Below are 22,775 nucleotides of genomic sequence, written 5' to 3' on the forward strand. Positions count from 1 at the left end.
TACAATTAATTGTAGTTTGAACCTCACATCTCACCTATATAGCTTTTGTATCCCACTGGTGGGATATGCATCCCACTGGTTGAGAACCTCTGGAATGAATAATATACAGTGAAATCTAAACTATCTTATGGCTTGAGAACCTTCACTGTGGCAACTGCGGAAGCTTTAGCATTGTCATATACTCTGAGCATTAAAACTGGCCTTCAGATACCAAAAGATTTCAGTCTGGTAATTCTGATGAGCATTATATTTTTTGTCCATCTGTGCACATGTGTGTATATGCAGACACACAAACACACACATCTGAAATGGTTCCAAAGGTCTTAATATCTACTGAGCACTGTTTGCTTCTACGGTTTACTTCGAAGGAAGGAATAGCACAATATTCTCTTTCTAGCAGTGTGTGCATTCATGTGCGTCCGTTGGACAGAAGGGATGATTTGGCATGCATTCTAAAGCCTGAAGTGTTGGATTAGGAAACTTTCCAGTAACTGCCCTTTTTATGTGTCTAAATCTAGATTACAGCTGTCCTTTTTGCAAGTCATACATAGTTTAACATGTGGGAAAATGACCGACATTTTTTCATCGCTTCTTCTTCCCAGGGTGTCTCCCCTGCAGAAGTCTGAAATAGTAGACATGGTCAAGAAGCATGTGAATGCCATCACCCTGGCCATTGGGGACGGTGCCAATGATGTGGGAATGATCCAGACAGCTCACGTTGGAGTGGGGATCAGCGGCAATGAAGGCATGCAGGCAACCAACTCCTCTGATTACGCCATAGCACAGGTTAGAGTCCTGCCAAAGACCATCTGCCATATCCTGCTGAAAGAGCTGTTGGCTGCACGGGTAGTATCAGCACCTCATTGCCGATCCTGAGGCCAAGCCGATTCCTTCTCACTTTCCTTTAAGGCTGCTGTCTTAAAACAGATACTCCTAAGTGCTTGGGATCCCTTCCATCATGCTGGGCCATGCGCCATCTTCTCTTGGAGGTTCATGTTTCTCTTTACTTGCCACCGTACTTCAGACTCCAATTATTGAGAAAAGAGTTACTCACTGCATCTGTCATAACTGCATTAATGATCATTTCTCTTGCTGTCAACTTGCAGCACCTGTTGGTGAAATCTATTTGGATGGAGTAAGTGGCCCTTCCCATTTTTATTTCAATGACTTCAGCAGAAAGATACGAAGGATAGTTTGTGATTTCTATTCCAGTTCCTAAGATACAACTCATATGCATCAGGAAAGGGTGATCAGAGGATCAAAGCAATAACTTATTTTATCAGTTCTAATTCTTGGTTCTCCGGCTTTTTACTAAATTTTTCTTTAAGATTTAAAAATTCATCATCCCATTAAAAAGAATTTAACAGAGACCTTAATGAAAAACACGTTCAAACATCACTATCATACCAATCATCCTGGAGGCTTAGCCATTTTTGCTAGTTAATATTAAACGTGTTGGTTTCATATCTTGCCTTATGTCAGCACTGCAAGCAGCAACTATATCTCCTAAAGAGAAGCAGCCCTTCTTATCTTTTAAGCAGATGCTCAGTAGTAGTGACATGCACTGCAGATATCTCACTTCAGAATTCTTCAACTGTTACCAATGCATCCCATGGTTCTGAGTCTTTGCTCCTCTCATGGACTAACTGGATGCTTTCAGTTGTTCAGAAGTGAAAGCAGAGGTTCAAGGGGGGAGTGGGGCAGCTATTCTGGAGTTCTTGCCATCGCCAATCTCTTGTCCAGAGGTGCCAATTCAGTGAAAAGATGTCCCCATCTTCCTGTCCTCACCAGAAGATTCATGGCGTAGCTGACATAACAAATCAGGGCCAGATCAGGACCTATTTTAGCCTGATTAGCCAACTTCTATTTTGAAGAAGCTCTTGGTGTGTGTGTGCGGGGGGAGAGGGGGGTGCTCATTCCAGTGGTTGAGGAGCCAAAGCCAAAATGGGACAGGACCAGAACACCAATAATATTTAAATATTTTAGCTTAAAGTTCTTGCTGCCACTAATGAAGCATTCAGAGAGACATTTCAACTTTTTGGAATGGGGGAAACTGCAAAAGCTGGGAAATTTCCAACCAGTTGGTAGATGGAGAAAATTGTCATTTGTTTCCACAGAGTTAACAAGATGTTGAACTAGATTAGAGTGGCAAATCTGAGACACAATTCAGTTTCAGAGGCCCCACAATCCCAATGGTGTGGGGTCAAAAGCAATAAGGATAGGGGACCCCCCTCCAAAAAAAATTACACTGTACCTTAAAGCTACTATAAGAGTAACTAGGCTTTACAGGTGGCCATTCAGCCTTATAGAATGAGTTGTTAAACTTCATAGAAGCTAGGAAACCACCAAATTAAACAAACGAGGTTAAACAAAGGACGTGCAGCCAGTGGAAAAGGCCTGATATACTTCATTGGTCTAGAGGTCATTCATTAGCCCTTATAAAAATCTGCACAGTCTGGGCCTGTGCAATTTGAACTATAAATATAGGACTTCAGAACTTATTCTGGGAGACTGTCTAACTTATCTAGAAGAGGGAAAGGCGTGCGCACTAGGTGAAGCAAAGATCATGCTCCTTCGTGATAACTGCACAAGGTAGAGGAGCCCTCAAAATTATAGACCTTATAGATATTAAATTATAGATGGTGAAAAGTTTTGTTTTCTTATTTAATTTCAAATGAAATAAAAATGAAATAGCCAAAGATCAATGGGCTGCTTACAACTCTTCCTTAAAACAGTACAGTAAAATGTGAGCAAAATCTTTTCAAAATACAAACATTTGAAAACGAAATACCTAAAACAGTTAAACTACAAAAACACCCAGGAAGTGTAGTCTCCTGAAGCTCCAGATGTCCAAGTATATCTTACTGATATCCCAGCTATTAATCTGCCTACATCATTTTGCCCAAAAGCAGCTTTTGACCAGTAGCCAAGGGCAGCCCCGCAAAAAGTGCATTGCATTGCAGTAATCCAACTTAGATTGCAGTAATCCCCAGGAGTGTAGATTACTGAAACCAGGCCATCCCTGTCCAGATAAAGGCATTGCTGGCCCACCAATCGAAGCATGTAGAAGACCCTCCATGCCCCTGAAAATCAAGTGCCAAAGATGGAGAACACTCCCCACAACTTTGAACCTGCTCCTTCAGGGGGCATGCAACCCCATCCAAACAGATTGAACATCCTCAGTCCAGCCAAAGGAAGCATCCACCAACAGCATCTCAGTCTTCTCTGTCTTGAGCTTTATTTAGTGAAGCTCATTCAATGCATTATTGCAGCCTGGGTCAGTTTGGCACATCCACAGCCTCACCTGCTAACAGTGAAAAGGAAAAAACAAGGCTGCATGTCATCAGCATATTGATGGCATTGTAGTCCATGGAGATGTTAAATAGCATGGAGGACAGAACAGCCCCTTGAGGAACTCCATGCTGGCAATTCCAAGGGGATGAGCAATACTCCTCAAGCAATGCTCTCTGGAAATGGCCCTCCAAGTTGGAGTAGAACCTCTGCAGTCATAGTACCCCCATTCCTAACACAGAGAGTTGTCCTGGAAGGATACCCAGGTTGTTGGTACTGAAAGTCACTAAGACATGCAGGAATATCTACAAGGTCACATTCCCCCTGTCTCTGTCCTGCCATAGGTCATCATACAGGGTTACTAAAACTGTTTCCCTGGCAAAACCAGGGCTGAGCCTGGACTGAAATGCATTCAGATTGTCTGTCTCATCCAAGAGTGCTTATTGCTGGTTGTCAGCCACCCATTCTAGAGCTGTGTCCGGGAAAGGAGCATTTGCTACTGGCTTAATGTTACAAAGGTCTTCCAGATCAAGGGAAAGTTTCTACAGGATTGGTTACAATGCTGCTTCTTTCAGGCTTTGCCCAGCTCACAGTAGATGGCACTGGAGCTTGTAGCTCCAATGGAGCTGGGTTTAGCAGTGATTCAGCTTGTATATCCAGACAGATGCTTAAATGAGTTTTCCCCTTGCTCTTCCCCTGAATAGATCCATGTTTGGTTAACCAGGCACTTTGGCTATAGCCTGGAAGCTCCTGCTTGGCTGAAAATCTCCTCCATTTTTCCTCCGTTCCTAGGGGACTTGTGGTCTAGGAACTAACTAGGGACCCAGGGTAATGGGTGCAGGAATGTCCAAACCTGCATGATGGATCTCTGGGTCTGAAAGATTCTCAGCGCTCCTGGTAGTGTAGGGAACTGCTGGGAAGAGGGTCTCTCACTCCTTTGTCAAGGTCTAGGCAAAACTAGGCATGAGCCCACCACAATGCAGTTCTCTTTAAAATTCGATGGTCCTTTAGATCCACTGATGCCAGAAAGGGTGTGTTGCAGGGCAGAAGACTTCTAGTATTAAAAAAAAACAAAGGCATCATAAAGTATTCCACCTTGTGGTCCTTCAACTTCTCCCCCAAGGTAAGCAGAAAGGAGGAGGAAGCAAGGGGAAAACATGGAATGGCAGATGATACACTTTCGCATCTGGACACCCTGTAATATTCAGTGACTTAAGCAGTAGAATCGCACAATAAAAGCCTTGTCTTGGACCACCTATGGCTATATAGGGAATAATCCTAAATATGTTTGGCTGTCTTAGGAGACTGCAGTCTCTCTTAGGGAGGTTATGAATTGAACAAACCAATACCAGGGAATTTGACCTGGTCCCAGAAAGAATGTTTTCCTTGGATTAGAGAGAGGGAGAGAAAGAGAACGCATCATTTGAATACCTTTCTTGTCCTGAAGGCATGATGCACTACACCAACTCATTTTCAGAGACTCCAAAATTCATGAAGCAGTTCAGAAATTGGATGCAGATTTCTTGCCATCAGAGGAAGCCATTATGCTCAAGGATCACTTTTTATTATACAATTGTTAATAGAAATCCTTATTAATATTGGAATATTGGTCTCATGTTTCCAGAAGACTAGATTGTGTTCCTTTCCCTGCTTTTCACATCCTGCATTTCGTTGAAATAATGAGCGCTGGCAATCTTTGGGATGCCTGAGGCAAGCCCTGGCCAGCCACCACCCTGCGGCCCCACTGCCCGCCCGGCAATTGATCCTGCGAGGTGACGAGCGGCACAGGCCTTCAGGGGCTGAATCCCATGTAACACGCTCATGTGCACACATGCTTCTGTAAGCAATTGCAAGGTTGTGTGAGAGGATGGACAGACAGACTGACAGATGGTCAGTGTGTGTGTAGCTAGACAAACAGGCGAAGCAGGCCAAGTATAAACCCTGGTGTGATTTTCTTCTTGGCTGGAGGTGGATGTAGTTGCACTTGCATCTGAGGGCACATAGAAAAAACTTGCTTGGTAGTTGCTCCTCCTCATGGGCTTCCACATTCTCTTGACATCCGCCTGGGCCTGGGCTTCACTCTGTTCTGGTGCGAATGCCAAATACTTCCACATGTTACAAGGTCCACTGCAGGAGCCCTGAGTCTTTGGAAGGCTTTCGGTTCCATCATTTTGTTTCCAAGTGAGGAAAGATGTCTTGATGGTCAAAGTGGTGCTGCCTGCCTCAGCCTTAAGATGTATAAGCACCATTTCCCTCACCCAGCATGGCCAATGACTGGGAATGATGGGAGTTGCAGGCCAGCACATTTGGAGGGCACCAGGTTGGAGAATACGGAACAATGTATTAGGTTGGCACTGGGGAAGACTGGGTGTCATGCCCTTCTCAGTATCAAGCTGACTGGATGGGCTGAGAACCTTCATGATCCTCAGAACTCATGAGGACACAGTCTAAACTGTATTGCAGGGGTGCTGCGAGAATTAAATTGGGGAAAGGATCCTCTGTTCCACTCTGAGGTCATTGGAAATAAATGAACCCAGTGACCAATTCTCTCTCTCTCTCTCTCTCTCTCTCTCTCTCTCTCTCTCTCTCTCTCTGTCTGTCACACACACACACACACACACACACACACACACACTCGCGAGAGAAGCAAGCTTCAAAATGATAATGAGCATATGTGGCACATGAATGAAATAGTAAATTGTCCAATGCATTTCAGTGGAAACCTTCCTCAGGGGCACAAGAATTCAATGTATTAATTTATTCTAGTAAGACAACATCTCTCAGGAGATCTCATTAGAGTTCCCTACAATTTTAAGTCTCTTTTCTTTCTCCTCCTCTTCTCTCTCTCTTTCTCTCTCTCCTTTTCTCTTCTTTTCTCCTCCCACCTTCGGTTTCTTTCTTTTTTATTGCTGCCCTCTTTCTCTGTCCTCTGAGCAGTTCCCATAGCCCATATTGACTAGGACTCCCATCCTGTAGACCATCCTTCTGCAACTTGATCCTCTCCAGATGTTTTGAACTGTGAGCCCCATCCTTCTTGACCAATTGATCTTCACCTATTGGCCAGGATGGGAAAGACGGCTATGTACCCTCACCTGGGAGCAACCCCCTGAGCAGCACAGAATTTCTTTTTGAGAAAACATGCATGGGATTGCAACATACTGGGCCTTTAGACTGCTGCTTTCACCTGCGAGAAATGTCCCCCAGCTCCGTTTTTGCCACTGAATACTTGGGTCAGCCAAAGCAGTGATCCTTATGGCTCCTCACCTTCTGAACTGATGCACTACATGCTGCCATGGCACCCATTACAGCCTAGAAGGCTTAAGTAGGTGGAAAACTATGGTGCACAGATTGTCCACAAGGGAGGGTCCTTGTCATGCAGCTCATGCCAGAATGTGCCTTTTTTCCAAGCACCCTTTCTTAAGACCTGCGTGGTGCTGGATACTGGGAAACATTTCTAATTTGATTTGCAAGAGCCATGCTGGGTCTCGTCCAACGTTCTGTTCACACAGTGGCCGCTCACCCACAGGACGTGCTCAGGCCTTGTGTGCAACAGCCCCCTTCTGCTCATGGAGCCCAGCAGCTTGTGTCCAGAGCATACTGCCTCCACTACTTAAGGTAATATATACCCATATTAACTAGTAGCCATTGGTAGGCTTCAGATTGCCCCTTCTGAGCATGGTCCCCTTTGGTGACTGCAAAAATCCACAATGCAGTGAGCAGAAATGTCACTAATTTGCACTAAATGCACTCTGTCCATAGTGCACGTGAGGTAACAATGGCCGATCTCAGGTGCATTTGCCTCCTTTGTAAAGAGGTAGGGGCTAATGATTGCCCATTTCTCTCTCTCTAGTTTTCCTACTTGGAGAAACTCTTACTTGTCCATGGAGCTTGGAGCTACAACCGAGTTACAAAATGTATCTTGTACTGCTTTTATAAGAATGTGGTGCTGTATATTATTGAGGTAGGTACAATGAACTCCGGTTTTATTTCTTGATTTCAGTCAGTGGAAATGGTGATTGAACCGGGTGTGGCATCCGTCATATACACCACGGTGTACAAGTTGGGCTGCTTACAGGGGAACCCGTGGGTGGCGCTCCATGCAGTAGGCTGTGCGTGGAGATCCTCATGAGGCTCAAGTGGATCTTAACCACGCCCTGCCAATCTAACAAGACTTTCCTGACAAGGTTAAAATCCATGCAGACTTTGCACTTGGAATGCCAAATATTTATGTTGAGAGGTCACCTATAAAAGGCCCCCTCCTAATCTTAACCGTGTAAGTGCCTATGCCAGGAGTGGAGAATGTGTGGATTTCCAGTTGTTGCACCCAAATACCCATCTGTCTCAGCCCAGCATAGCCAATGGTGCAGAATGATGGGAGTTATAGTCCAAGAGCATCTGCTGGGCCACACTCTCCTTACTCCTCTTCAGCAGCATGTGTCCTTCCCACAGTCTTCTGGTCAGGCCAGGAGCTGCAGGGCACAGGAGGGCTGCCCAGGGCACCGTGTTGCCCCTGCAGCATCGCCACAGCTCTGCTTTGGCTCAGCCAAGTGACCATGCACTTCCGATATTGCCAGAAACTTGGAGCCATACACGCTGGGATGGCATTTATACCCCCAGGGAATGTCAGGGTTGGTTTTGTATCAGCTTTCCCCAGCCTGTAAGCCTCGTCATGCCCAGCCAGCAGGGTCACTGCAGGGTAGCTGTGGAGGGCATCAGGTTAGGGAAGTTGCTTTCTATCTCTGTCTCTCTATGAATGAAGCAGGTCCCAGTTATTAAAGAGCAGAGCTTCTTAAGTAATACAGCTGTATTGTTTTGTAACCTAATTGCCCTTATGCACAGCATTGGGCTGCAATGATCAAAGAGTTGTCTTGACCCTGGATTGAAAGTCAGAATTCTGCCTTAACCTCCACTCTAACCAAGCACTGGTCCCTTGAGTGTTTTCCACATGGCCAAACATGGATGAAGCCTTGGTCTTTCCCGCAGTATTTATTACCCTCATTGAAGATGGTGTTTGTGCACTACCATGCACACTCTCCAGTCCTTAGTACAAGCTATTTTTATTTAATGCATTCCTCTATACCATATACTTGGAGATTTCTAGGTGATTTACCAAGTCAAAGGTAAACAACCATGCAAGCATAAAAGCAGCAGGATGAATAGAGGGGGATGATAATGCATGAGGCTCACCCCACCTTGAAGATTACCTACACCTGGACCTGTGTGAATCATCCCTCATTTTACTCTTAACTTCCCTGGAAACTTTGAGGGGTGGTTTCTTCTTGGCTAATGAATAGTTGTAGCAAGCTTTGTATAACTGAGCTGCATAGGCATACCATTCTTGAGGTCATTCATGTCTTTTCAGTTCTTCTTAGTAAAGGGGTAGATTGTTCTCACTGGTGAAGCTTGAGGATAGCCAGATTTAGGTGTTACAGGGGGGTACTTTTAGAAAGAGAACAAACTGGGGTTAAGTAAACAATGAGGAAATGTCTGGGAGGGGAGGACCCAGTGCCCTCTGCCCCTTCCTCCTGGGATCTCCAGGGTCATGTTTCAACAGATTTCTCAAGCCACTAAAATTATGAATGCCTACCCTAGAATGGCAACTGGTGGTAATCACTATTTTACTATTATTGCTGTTTTATGTGGTTAATGCATCTTTTCAACATGTTTCAACATTTCCAATGCCTTTTAAGTTATAATATTATGCTCTGGTTTTATCTGAGTTATGCATTTCATACTGGCTGTTTACTCAGTGTGGATCCCCATAAAATGTTCCACCTTGATTATGGTTTCGGACATACAGTGTTGCAGATTACATTGGAAGCCCCAGTAACACCACGGGGAATATGTGGTCCCCTGGGAGGGGAAGCCTGGAAATAATCGCCGCATTCCTCGGAAATCAATAGCAACATCCTCACTGATTTTAATGGCTCAGGACTGCAAGCTTTCTGCAGCAAACAGAAGAGAAACCTCAGTGACGTGCCCACTTGTCAGTTTTCACTGTTTTCATTGCTACAGTGTTCTTATGACAGAGCAATGATGCACAGCATCGTGGCACCAGCTTGAGCTGGCAACTTGAGTCATTGGCCTGGTACTAGTGATGGGTACATATCACTTGAGTCATTGACCTGGTACATATTTAGAAGGCAGCGACAGGAGAACAGTCAGAGGCATCTTCTTTTTTATTCCCTGCTTTCTTTTAAGCAGTTTTTGACTGCTTTTGCATGGGTAGGAGCCATCTCATCCCACAGTGCCTCAGAGGAAGGATGCCACGCTGCAGAGACAGGGAATGTCCTTCAGCCTTAGGATAAAATTCCATTTCGGAGAATCTCGCAGGGGTGGGTGAGGCAAAAGGTGAAAGGCAGGGGCCAGAACCACAACATACCAAAACACCAGCCTATCTGAACTTGATGTTTTTTTTCCTGCAGTAGCAAAGGTCATTTCAAACTTTCAGAATAGGAAAGGTTGAAATGACTGTTCAGAATAGGAAAGATTGGAATGCAGAGAAGTAGGGAGCCATTTGGCAACCACGGGGAAAAGGTGGTGCAGGAGAAGAGCATGTAGCCTTCTGGGGAATCCAGGGAGGGCGGGTTTGGCGCTCGGTGGGGCCACATTTGGCCCATGGACCTGAGGTTCTCTATCACTGCTATATAGCATCCTTCTTCAGTAGTAGTGTGGGACAAAATGGCCCTTGACAGAGGTGGAAATGCATGCATTCTAGTTTGGTTGGAGAAGTGTGGAGACAAACACCATAAAGCACACATTTCCTCATTCCTTTGCTTCTTCTCCCTTTCCGAAGCCACAATGCATAGAAGGCTCACAGTTGAGCTTGGACAGCATTCTTTGGTATATTTAGCCTCCTCGTAAACCCAGACCTGGACATTTTATCTATGACAATTATTTTCTTGCATTCCATTATGTGAGACTTCATGAAATTCTTCTATTATCATTTTTTTAGCAAGAGATTTGTTTCTCATCTGTTGGACAGACACATTTCTCTGGAGCTGATACGAAGCTTCTCTGATGACATAAGAACCATAAAATACAGTTGATTGCAAGTGTAGAAGAACACTGGAACATTTCTCTTGTGTCATGATTAGAGAAGTAGAAAGACAGCCAGATCAAAGGGGGTGATGTTGATGCCGGTGAAAAGTTCAAAGCCTTGTGCAGAATACTTTGACTTAGTAGCACAGCTGATATTTTCCATGTCAAAAAGAATTAATAAAGAAAAAGAGCCCCTGATCCTTTGCAATGGCATACTTTTATGTGTTCTCTTCTTTCTTGTTTGCCTCACCTTGGCACCTAGAGAAGCCATATAAAAAATGAGTTTCATGTGACCAAACTACAAAATATCAACTTTCAGCCAAAGAGGGTTCTGTGTACAAAAGAGCAAAGTGTAACTTTATAATCCGCAAACAGCAAATTTTTCCATTTATTGGACAATCACCCCTCCTAAAACAAAAATATTGCAAGGACTAACCCCATGACTTGCTATGTCAACCATCAAATGTTAAGATTCATTAAGTAAGTTCATTAAGAGGTTCATATTGCAAGTAATATGTGTGTGCTGTCATAATATGCTTCCAGTGCTGTCATGACCTAGGCAATTGATGGCAGACACAGAAAAACTTGGGGTAAGTTCTTACAGTAACTTTTCACAGTTAGATATCTGAACACCTTCATATAAAATACAGATGAGGCCTGTCTGTGAAGATTGTGAACAGCTATTTTTGTGGCTGTCTTCTTTAATATGCACACTTTTGGGTATGGGGGTAGGGTAGGTTGTCTGACCAAATTTTGAGGAGGATCCTAATCACAGAACCAAATAAAGATGCTCTTTATTTCTCCTGGGGTGAGCTGATCCCAATCTCATTGATGCATAAATGTGTTCCATAGAGCTATATTTTTTATTAGATAGATAGATAGATAGATAGATAGATAGATAGATAGATAGATAGATAAATATAGAATTCAACGCCCAAGACAACATATGCTTTTGGCTCTGGCCTCTTGGCAGAGCAGCACAGGCACACGCTGGGAGCGAGTGATGAGTGGCCAGGGGACTGGCAAAGGCAAGGTAGGAGCAGGGCAGGGGAGCAGAGGGCCAGGAGCAGCAGAGAGGAAGGGGACGATACCAGAGAGGCTAGAGGGGCCAGGAGGAAGCCGACAGGTGGGGCCACTGGCCTGAGGGTCTGATAAGGCTGCGCTGAGCCACTGCAAGCCCTTTTGGCTCTGGCCTCTTGGCGTCGTCCCTTGACTGCATCCCTTAGCTGCAGCCCGGGCTGTCTGGGGACTCCCTTCCCTGGGACTCAGAGGTTTTTGGTTTTTTTTTTGTGCTGTGCATTGCTTTGTTTTTCCTCCAATTTAAATTTAAGTTTATTTTATAAATTTATAAGTTTATTTTATCCTTGTGTGTGTGTGCAAGTGGGTTTTTGTCTGGGAGAACTGGGCGAGTGAGAGGAACTGCAGGACAAACAAGGCAGGGGACCAAGGTAAGGTCTCGGAAGGGATCCCAATGGCAGACCAGGAGATGGCCTTGGCAGGAGTCACGGGTGTTGCTGTCCTCTGTGACAGCTGTGACATGTTCGCCCTTCTCCCCCAGGAGAGGCAGAGATACACTTGCCCTCAGTGCAAGATGGTGACCCTGCTAGAAGAGGAGGTGAGGTGCCTGAGGGCCGAGAAAGCTCTCCAGGCCCCCCAGGAGAAGCCCCCCTCTGGACAAAGGGTTGAGGGAGAGGCCACAGGAGGAGCAGCTGTGGAGACATGGAGGTATGTCACCCACAGGAGGAGGAGGCCAGCACGGCCTCCTTCTCCTCCTGGCACCAATCTGGAGCTGGGAAACAGGTTCTCTCCACTTGGGGAGGCTGGGGCTGAGGAGGCCTCGGGGGACCAGCAGGACCCCTAGCCTGGGACGACAGGCAGCAAGGGGGCCGCTGCAGGAGAGGCAAGGGACAGGGCATGGCTGCCCACCAGCACCGAGAAGGTACGGCGGCGGGTAATTGTTGTTGAGGACTCCCTGCTGAAGGGCACTGAGGCGGCAGTGTGCCGCCCCAACCTGGAGACAAGGAGATTTGCTGCCTGCCAGGCGCACACATCTGGCATGTGAACGACAGAGTGGAGCGTCTTGTTCGCTCCGGGGGTCACCAGCTGCTCCTGATGATCCATGTGGGCACAAACGATGTGGCCAGGCAGGGTGTGGTTGGGATCACCAGGGACTTTGAGGCCTTAGGGAAGAAACTCAAGGAGCTGAAGGCCCAAGTGGCCTTCTTGTCAATCTTACCTGTCCGGGGATTTGGGCCAGGAAGGGACAGGAGAGCCTCTGAGGTGAACAACTGGCTTAGGGTGTGGTGCCAGAAGGAACGCTTCGGGTTCCTCTACCACGGCACTCGGTTTCTTGCCAATGGACTTCTGGCAAGGGACGGGTTACACCTCACAAGGATGGGGAAAAGGTGCTTTGGAGATGCTCTAGCAAGCTTCATCCGGAAGACTTTAAACTGAACCTGGGGGGGTGGGGGTTCAGGCTCCCCAGTAACGTGTCTGCACTGGACAAGTGTGGGGAGAGGATCAGGGCTCTGGGAGCAGGGTTTTAGAGGTACTGCAGGGACTGACAGGATTCCTAAAGAGAGGAGCCATGTATCAGGGAGAATGGGAGGGAGGAGGAGGCTGGGAACTCCAAGGAAAGGAAGCGGTGGGAAGGAGTTGAGGTGCATGTACACCAATGCTAGGAGCATGGGTAATAAGCAGGAAGAGCTTGAAGCTCTCCTGGGAATAGGAGGGTATGACCTGGTGGGAATCACAGAAACTTGGTGGGATGAAAGGCAAGTCTGGAACGTGAACATAGAAGGGTATCACCTTTTTAGAAAGGACAGGAAGGGAAAGAGAGGTGGGGGCGTGGCTTTATATGTCAGGGAAGGGATAGGATGCAGTGAGATAGAATGCAGCACCGATGGGGATTCGGTAGAGGCAGTCTGGGTGAAACTTAGGGGTTTTGACAGGGAAAGAGACCTGACAGTGGGGGTATGTTATCGCCCTCCAGGTCAACTTGAGACCCTGGATGATGTCCTGACAGGCCAGATTCTAAGGATATCTAGGGGAGAGACACAGAAATTATGGGAGATTTCAATCTCCCGGATATTAGTTGGGAGACTCACTTGGCGGTGACAGCCAGGTCACGTCGCTTCCTAGAGCCTATAGAAGGAGGGTTTTTCACACAGTGGGTCCGATAGGTGACGAGGGGGGGAAACATCCTTGACTTGGTCTTGACCAATAGGGAGAAGCTGATAGATGAAGTACAGATTAGGGGGGCTCTGGATGCGAGTGATCGCTTCATCCTTTGCTTTGAGATCAGGGGACTGGGGACGTGCAGCAGGTCGAGCACTAGAAGCTGGGACTTCAAGAGGGCCAACTTTGGCAACTGAAGGCCAGACTGGGGAAAGTCTCCTGGGATAGGTTACTGGAAGGTAAGTGAGTTGAGGAGGGGTGGATAGCACTCAAAAGGGAGGTTTTGGAGGCGCAAGCCTTGACGATACCTTTAGTCAGTAAGGTGGGGAGGTGGAGGAGAGTGCCGCCATGGATGCGAAAGGAGGTGGTTAGAGGGATTAGACGAAAGAGGAACCTCCGTAGGAAATGGGTACTGGGGCAAATAGACAAAAGGGTATACCGGGAGGAGGAGGCCCGTTGCAAAAGGATTCTTCGCAAGGCTAAGGCTGATTACGAGCTGAGACTTGCCAAGAATATCAAGAGCAAAAAAAAAAAAGGGGGCTTCTTTCAGCATGTAAATAGGAAGAGGAAGGGGAGGCAAGTGGTGGGACCGCTAAATAAGGAGGAAGGAGATCCAGTGACTGATATGAGGGAACAGGCACAGATGCTAAATGACTATTTTGCCTCTGTGTTCTCCCCAAAGCAGGACAGGGGATATCCACATAGGAGATTAGATGAGGCTGGGGACTTAGGGGCACAGATTAGAGTCACCACCCTTGAAGTTGAGGGACTCCTCAGGGCATTGGACATTACAAAGGCACCAGGCCCTGACGGGTTAGACCTGAGAGTACTTAGAGAGTTGGCAGGGGCTCTCTCACGCCCGCTGGCCTCCATTTTTGAGACCTCGTGGAGAACGGGTGAAGTTCCAGAGAAATGGAGGGTGGCATCAGTGGTCCCAATTTTCAAAAAGGGTAGTAGAAGGGACATGGGGAATTATAGACCTGTTAGCCTTACGTCCATTGTAGGAAAAACAATGGAAAGGCTCATAATAGAGAGAGATCTAGTGATGCTAGATAGGGAAGGGAGGCTGACAGCCACACAACACGGCTTCCGCAAAAACAGGTCCTGCCAGACAAACCTTGTGGAATTCTATGACAAGGTTTCGAGATGGCTAGATGGAGGGGATGCAGTGGATGTGGTATACCTGGATTTCAGCAAGGCCTTTGACAAAGTGCCCCATGATATCCTGGTGGAGAAACTGAGGAGTTTTGGGATACACCAAAGCACTGTCCGGTGGATTAGGGCATGGTTGACTGACCGAAAGCAGAAGGTAACCATTAGCGAGGAATCATCGGGATGGTGGCCAGTGACAAGCGGGGTCCCCCAGGGCTCTGTCCTGGAGCCGATCCTGTTTAATCTTTTCATTAATGACATGGAAGAAGGGGTGAACAGTCTGCTGATCAAATTCGCAAACGACACTAAAACTGGAGCAGTGGCCACAACTGAGGAGCATGTACTCCAGATCCAAAAGGATCTGGACAGACTATGGAAGTGGGCAGGAGACATCAGGATGGCGTTCAATGTGGACAGGTGCAAAGTCTTGCACTTGGGGCATAGGAATGGCTGTCATAAGTACAGGTTAGGGGACAAGTGGCTGGAGAGCAGCACTTGTGAAAGGGACCTCGGGGTACTGGTTGACTGCAGGCTAATCATGAGTCAGCAGTGTGATGCGGTGGTCAAGAGGGCGAACGCCACCCTTGTTGCATAGCCAGAAGTGTGGCTTCTAGATCAAGAGAGGTATTACTACCACTCTACATGACTCTGGTGCGCCCACAACTGGAGTATTGTGCTCAGTTTTGGGCCCCTCATAACAGAAAGGATATAGCCAGGTTGGAGTCAGTGTAGCGTAGGGCCACAAGGTTGGTGGCCAGTTTGCAGGGGATGCCGTATGAGGCGAGACTGAGGGAACTAGGTCTCTTCAGCCTGGAGGAAACTCAGAGGGAATCTGTTGGCGACATCAGGTATGTGAGGGGATGTCACATGGAAATGGGTGGAGACCTGTTCTCCCCTGCAGAGGAAGGCAGGACACGCTCCAACGGAGCAAAGCTCAGGGAGCCAAGGTTCCATTTGGATGCCAGGAAGCATTTCCTGACAGTTAGGACCCCGAGGGTGTGGAATGAGCTTCCACGAGAGGTCGTTGAGGCCCCATCGGTGTGGGTGTTCAAGGATAGGCTGGACGTCCACATGGTGGGCATGTCGTGAGCAGAGCCGGCTGGTGCTGGAGGTCAGACTAGATGGCCCGGGAGACCCCTTCTGTTTCTATGTTTCTATATCAATGTTGGTCACAAATACTTGAACTCCAGTATGAGATGGGACCATATTAAGGACCCAGAGTGTTGTTCAGGAGCACTGCTTCTCAATTTGAGTTCCGTATTTGTCCATTTCCAAGGGGTGGCTCACACCTGATGACTTCTGTGGGTGGTGTATCCTGTGAAGACTTTCCCTTTGTGGAAATTGTTTCTACTTCCTTAAGGCAGTGTACCCAATCAGCACCTTTTTTTGCCTGCAATGCAGGACCAGACATGTTCCAATGGAGCAAAGCTCAAGGAACCAAGCTTTAGGTGGATGCTGGGAAGTATTTCCTGATGGTTAGGACCCCTAGGGTATGGAATGGGCTTCCATGGGAGGTGGTAGAAGCCCCAACAGTGAAGATGTTTAAGGATAGGTTGGACATACACATGGTAGGCATGTCATGAGTGGAGCCAGCTGGAGCCAGGAGTCAAACTAGATGGCCCAGGAGGTCCTTTCTGACTCACTCTGTTTCTGTGCTTCTGTGTTACTGATCCTGTCTGTCTACAGCAGCCATTCATACCATATTCAGTTCTGTTACAGAGGATCCACCAATTCTTAAAGTAGCTTCTTGGGGGATCCAGGAAATGGATTGATTGAGTGAGGAGCTTAGTGAAAAGTGGGTGCTCTGACTTCAGTGAGGACAAGTACTTTCCACAGAGGCAAAGCCTCTGTTTGGTACAACCCAATGTGAGCTGCTGACTTGTACATTTGAATAACTCATCACACAGACAATGCCACTGCTAGGCCAGCCGCTTGTGGATTTCTAAAAAGAAGCAAAATAGGGCAGCTAAATTTACATATGCTAATTCATATGTACAGAAGCAACATTTTAATAGATGTTAGAGTTCTTCTAAGAGTATTATTAATTTCTTTAGAAATACAGTATATCAGCCTCATTATATTGTGGAAGACTGTGACCTTGCTCAGTCCGATGTTTAGGTGCTGCTGATAGGGAGCTTCAAGGCCTGGCTCTTTCTTCTGATGATTCTTTATCTTTAAACCAGACTGTTCTGGACAGCCCTACAAATACAGGATGGCTTCAAAAGAGAGGACTTTCCCCTGGCAGCATTTGAAAACTGTTCAGATAACTTCAGTTGTTGTATGATATAGAAACAGAACAAATAAGTGAACAGGGGACACGTGGCCAACCTGAATTTAAACTGAGTTAATTTATTCATTCAACCATTCATTTATTCATTCATTCAGTCTTTAATCATGCTGTAACCAAGGGCAAAGAAATCAGACTAGATAGAAACAGGTGCAATCCATGCAACTGTGTATGGCAATATGAAAACAAAAAGCACAGAGTGTATAGCTCCTACATAAATTAAGCCTCAGCTTGTGAAGTGAGTAGATTTCAGTTAAGAATCTTGCCAGTGCACTTTCTCAGTGAAGGGCCTAAATTGGATCATTAAAATAACCTGTCAAATGATTGTTTCATCTATTTCCAAGTAGGGACAAAAATCCTGCAACATGTAATAGGTTTTTACAACTGCGTGCCACCCTAATCCAAAGATGTCCAAATAGTAACCTACTCTGATATGTAGGCATCCCTTTGAAAATGTACTGAAAAGTTTCTGCAGCTAATTGACAACTTCTAATTTCTATTGCTGCTGGTGACAGTTTATTCTATATTTCAACCCCCTGTTGTGTAAGGAAAATTCCATTTGAATCTTTTCACAACTTTAATCCTTCTACAACTTTCACAGCATCCTTCCACATACCCTTCTACAACTTTAATCCATGACTGACTTCTTGTTTTCAGATTCCTAATTTATTATGTTAATCCCAAGAGTTGGTAAAGAATCAGTCACAAAGATGAATCCGTAGTAGTTCTCCTTGCCTCGTTGTGATGTATTCCACACATTGGATCATTAGAGAGAAATCTTATCTTCCTTGAAAGCTTTTGCCTCAAGAACTATATGACCGTTAGTAAGGTTTTGTGGCTGTTTTGCTGCAAATGTGCAAACAGTCAGGCTCTGTGTCCTTTCATTTCCATAGAAATGTATGCTACATATGACATGATTTCTAACACTTGAACCTACAATGTACGGTTATTATGAACTGCAAATTTGGTTTCATAACTAAATCTCAGAATTGCACAAGAGTCCATTATAGAATGTCCATTTATTTATTTATTTATTTATTTATTTATTTATTTATTTATTTATTAAAACATTTTTATGCCGCCCCATTCGCCGAAGCCTCGGGGCGGCTTACAACATAGATAAAACAAGTTAAAATTTAGGCATCACTAAAAAGAGTACAAAAGCAATCACGGGTCTATGTAAAGTTGCATATACTAATTTATATGCACAGATTCAAAGTAAGGCATAATGTGCTGGGACCAGATTCAAACACGTATTACAGGGCTGGTGGGCACAGACTTCTTTGTTCTTTCCTTTGGATGGTAGTCTGCCCAACCCCTTGAGAACTCGACACGGAGGATATGGGGACCCTGCAAATGTGAGGAGCTGGGGTACAGGAGAGGAGGGAAATTCCCAAAAACTGAGAGTAGTGACTAGAGCCCTTCTACCAGCTGAACTCCTGGGCAACTCCTGGATCTGACCCAGTCACTCTAATGTAAAAAGAAATACAATACATCTTACCAAGCTGGGAAGGGAATGACTGTGTGATTGCTCTCTGTAAAATAGAACACTTGGCCACTCTTACCTATAGGATGGATGCCTACAAGTTGTTGTTGTTAGTTGCGCAGTTGTGTCCGACCCATTGCAACCCCATGGACAACATTCCTCCAGGCTTTCCTGTCCTCCACCATCCCCCAGAGTCCACTTAGGCTCACACTGACTGCTTCAGTGACTCCATCTAGCCACCTCATTCTCTGCTGTCCCCTTCTTCTTTTGCCTTCAATTGTTCCTAGCATTAGGCTCTTCTCCAGGGGGTTCTTCCTTTTCATTAGGTGGCCCAAGTATTTGAGTTTCATCTTCAGTATCTGGCCTTCTAAAGAGCAGTCAGGGTTGATCTCCTCTAGGACTGACTGGTTTGATCGCCTTGCAGTCCAAGGGACTCGCAGGAGTCTCCTCCAGCACCACAATTCAAAGGCCTCAATTCTTCGGTGCTCAGCCTTCCTTATGGTCCAACTTTCACAGCCATACATTGCAACTGGGAAAGCCATAGCCTTGACTATACACACTTTTGTTGGCAGGGTGATGTCTCTGCTTTTTAGTACGCTGTCTAGATTTGCCATAGCTTTCCTGCCCAGGAGCAAGCATCTTTTAATTTCTTGGCTGCAGTCCCCATCTGCAGTGATCTTGGAGCCCAGGAAAATAAAATCTGTCACTACCTCCATTTCTTCCCCATCTATTTGCCTGGAAGTGAGAGGACCGGATGCCATGATCTTAGTTTTCTTATGCTGAGTTTCAAGCCAACTTTTGCACTCTCATCCTTCACCCGCATCAAGAGGCTCTTTAGTTCCTCTTCACTTTCTGCCTTTAGAGTGGTATCATCTGCTTATCAGAGGTTGTTGATATTTCTCCCAGCAATCTTAATTCCAGTTCAGTACTGGTGCCTACATCACACAATTCTAGTGTTGCAAATGCTACCTTTTGATACTATAGTTGTGAGAAAACTTGTGCGCTGTATTAGCACTGGTTTTTACACTCAGAATGCTCCACGGTAAAGTGACTCTCTTGCAGCAGGCCTTTGGGGAAAGGACCATAGGAACTGGGTGCTCCACAGCTCTGTCTGCTCACTCAGTTTCTTTGCCTCAGAAGTGTGTTTGTACGTATTTGTACTTCTGTCAGGAGAAGGGAACCTCTTTCAATCTGAGGACTGAATTAGTTCTAGGCAAGCATGTTAATGGCTCTATGCCCAAAATGGGTAGGCAGGTGGCTCCAACAGGACTGCCTAGACCTCATTCACTCATGTCATGACAAGCAACCCGGTGTGGTTTCCGGGTGCATGGCTTATCTGGTTGTGCTTGGCAGAAGATCAAGTGTTTTCCCTGCCAGCATGGTTTCCACCTTGTTCAGTCCTCCTGCTCTTGGCACATATCCCTTCAACCACTGCACCCGAAATTCAATCCCAGGCTGGATGGCTGAAGTTTCTGCAGCTGCCACTCTTTCCAGGGGACTCTGTGATAATTATGTAACTGCATGGAAACCATGATCCTGGGTTTGGACAACCTAGGAAACCATAGTGAATCATGGAAACCATAGAACAGGCCAAAGTTTCTTATTGTGATTTCCAGATACCAAACATGCCATGCTGAAATACCACGGCAACATGACAGGCGATCCTGCAAGAGAAACTGTGGCTTGTCATGCAGAGTGGCCCATACAGTTTGTCTCTTAATCTGTCTCTCTCTCACATACACACTCATGCATCACCTCTCCCTCATAAGATCCAGGCCTTAAAAATGCTTCCATGGGTGGTCACAGCAGTTACAGGGGATGGGTGATGTGGAGAGGATGTTGCAGCATTGGGGAAAGAAGTCATGGTCACCAGGTAGTATGAAAGCATGGGCTTCTCTTGTATCCAGCCTATGGGGCAGAGTTTCCCCATCCCTGACATGTGATCGTGTCTGTAAGTGAATATGTGCATTACTGGATTTGCACATTAATAATATATTTTTAAAGGCAAGGGGCAGAATTGTGGCTTCTGAGCAGTTGGGTTCAGTTTCCAGATTCTTTCCCCCACACAGCTTCAGCCACAGGGCCATTCCACATGGGGGAATGTTGAATGAATGAATCCTGGCATAGACTAATGTATATTACTATTCATAACCTTACAACTGACCATTCACATAACATCACGTGTTGCTTCAGGAAAGCAATGGTCTAATCACAATCTGTCTGGCACAATGAAGAGGATTGTCTCAAACACAGGGAGTTTATTTCTGGGACTTCGGAGCTCCTTAACAGACTAACTCTGTGGTCAGTTAGTTAACATAACTATTGTAAAAATGCATTTGTAAAATAATTTCCTTCTCTTTGAATCTTATAATATAAACCATGTAAATGAAATTATGGTCTGATGAAGAGAATTAAGAGACAGACTTCTGCCAAAAAAGGACTCACTGGCATATTGGACCAATTAAGTTATAATTCTGTTTTGAGTTCAGAAGCTCTTTCTTGATCCCCAAATATTTTTTAAAAAACCTGCCTTGTCAGCATGAAAGTATCAAAACTCAGAGAAATTTGGTAAATTTGATAATTTTCAGGGAGGATCGAGAAGAGCGCAGGAACATTCATTCCATTTAATGCATCATCTTGAAATATTAAACTGCTGCCAAAACAGATGGGAGATGGGAATGTTTTAAAAGGCAAACTTAACCAAAAGCATATTAGTCTATGAGAAAAGGCACAAGAATAGATGTCTTTTACTAGACCATCTTCTGCTCTTGGGATGCTCTGAGGCTGTAAAACTGATCCAGCTGGAAAGTTGCAATTCATTTTGGCTGAATATAGAGATGTAAACTTTCCCGAAATGTTGAAGCCATGGGGAGGTAGGATGTACTCTACTGCTTGAACAACATAAAATGCATTATTTATAACTCAGCATGAAGTATTGTATTATCTTCACTGGCTCCCAGTTCATTTCTAGGCCCAATTCAAAGTGTTGGTGTTAACCTATAAAGCCTTTATGGCCTGGGAACGCAGTGGCGGCAGCAAAGTCTCTTCCCGTACAGCCTTATGAGAGTCCCGAGATCATTATCGGAAGCCATCTCTGAATGCCCCAATAAGCTGAGTGGCAGATGCCTATCAGGGCTTTTTCAGCAGTACCCCCCCCCCCCACACACACACCCCTTGAATAGCTTCCCCAGAGATGCCTGGTACCTGCTTTATTAGGAGTCTGTATGTCCTTTTCTACAGAGGTCACTCCCCTGTTTGAAGGCCTGTTAGAGGGTGAAATGTGTATGTAGTGATAAAAATGTAGAAGCAATTACTATAGTTTAAACAGAAATACAAGGCATCTCACCTTACTGGGGTAGACTCTTTGGCCAGGTGACCTGTGAACTTTGCTAAGTGTCTTTTCAAGGTGCTCGCTGTTGATGTACAGTTTCAAAACCCGGCTTTTCCTTCTGAGGCTTCTGTATCTTTATATTGGGCTTGGAGTCAGCAGGCCTTCAAATAGATGACAACTCCAAACTGAGGAGTGTCCCTTTGTAAAATAGATATTTTATAAAATACTATCTCCTGTAACACTCCTTTAGCATATTTTTACCATGACATTTTCAAGCATAATTTCTGCAGTTTCTACAAAAGCCAGTCCTTTTGCTTTCTAACCTAAATCAAGATGATGCACCCAAGTTTCTAGGTTTACTTACCACCCAGTTTCGTATAGCTGACCTCCTGGCTTTCATCCAGATTTGTCCAGGAGGAACCAGACTTTGTAGGAGAGATGTAGTTGCAGTGAAACAGATTCCCAGTAAATATAGCCCAGGAGTAGGAAACCTGAAACACAAAACTGTCCCATTAAAAAAAATCTACATGTTGCAAAGCAGAGGAAGAGGGAGATGCAGGGTTGCTGTTTTCTCAGGTCATGCATGCTCTTCCTTTTCCCTCCTGACATGGCAAGAAGCATTATCAGCCAAGCACTTCCACTCTTCACCCAAGTCGAGTCCCCTGTTATACCTGAATTGGTGGAACTCAGCCACTGGTGCCACCAGGTTCAGGGCTTATAGCTCAGGGGGATCTACAAACAACCCCTGGCAGTGGTGGTGGCAGCAGGTGGAGGCGTAACTCCTCTTCACCTGCCAGCAAAAGAGGCTCTGCAGCAGCTAGCCAAGCAAAGCTGCAGTCCTACCACATGCCATTTTAAATAAAAGCTCTCTGCCCCATGGCTTTCGAGTAGCAGGGATCTGAACCAGTCAGATGCTGCTTTTGCAGAGGCATAACCAATGAGTGCACCAGAGCAGTATACAGACTGCGGTTCATCTGTCATGACAAGCCATCATGGTAAATTACCACTGT

The 22,775-nt window shown here is 45.7% G+C and overlaps 1 protein-coding gene across 1 annotated transcript in view; it reads left to right on the plus strand.

The window, feature by feature from the left end:
* The window catches only part of ATP8A2 (ATPase phospholipid transporting 8A2), a 433,576-nt gene that overhangs the window by 221,734 nt on the left and 189,067 nt on the right, over positions 1-22,775 (plus strand). The window contains exons 27-28 of the mRNA XM_044441796.1: positions 603-786; positions 7,142-7,252. Coding sequence (XP_044297731.1) covers positions 603-786; positions 7,142-7,252 — 295 coding nt within the window. The remainder of the gene's footprint in view (positions 1-602; positions 787-7,141; positions 7,253-22,775) is intronic.

The sequence above is a fragment of the Varanus komodoensis genome, unplaced genomic scaffold (genome assembly GCF_004798865.1).
Source record: "Varanus komodoensis strain SLA01 unplaced genomic scaffold, ASM479886v1 scaffold4, whole genome shotgun sequence".
Taxonomy (NCBI): Eukaryota; Metazoa; Chordata; class Lepidosauria; order Squamata; family Varanidae; genus Varanus; species Varanus komodoensis.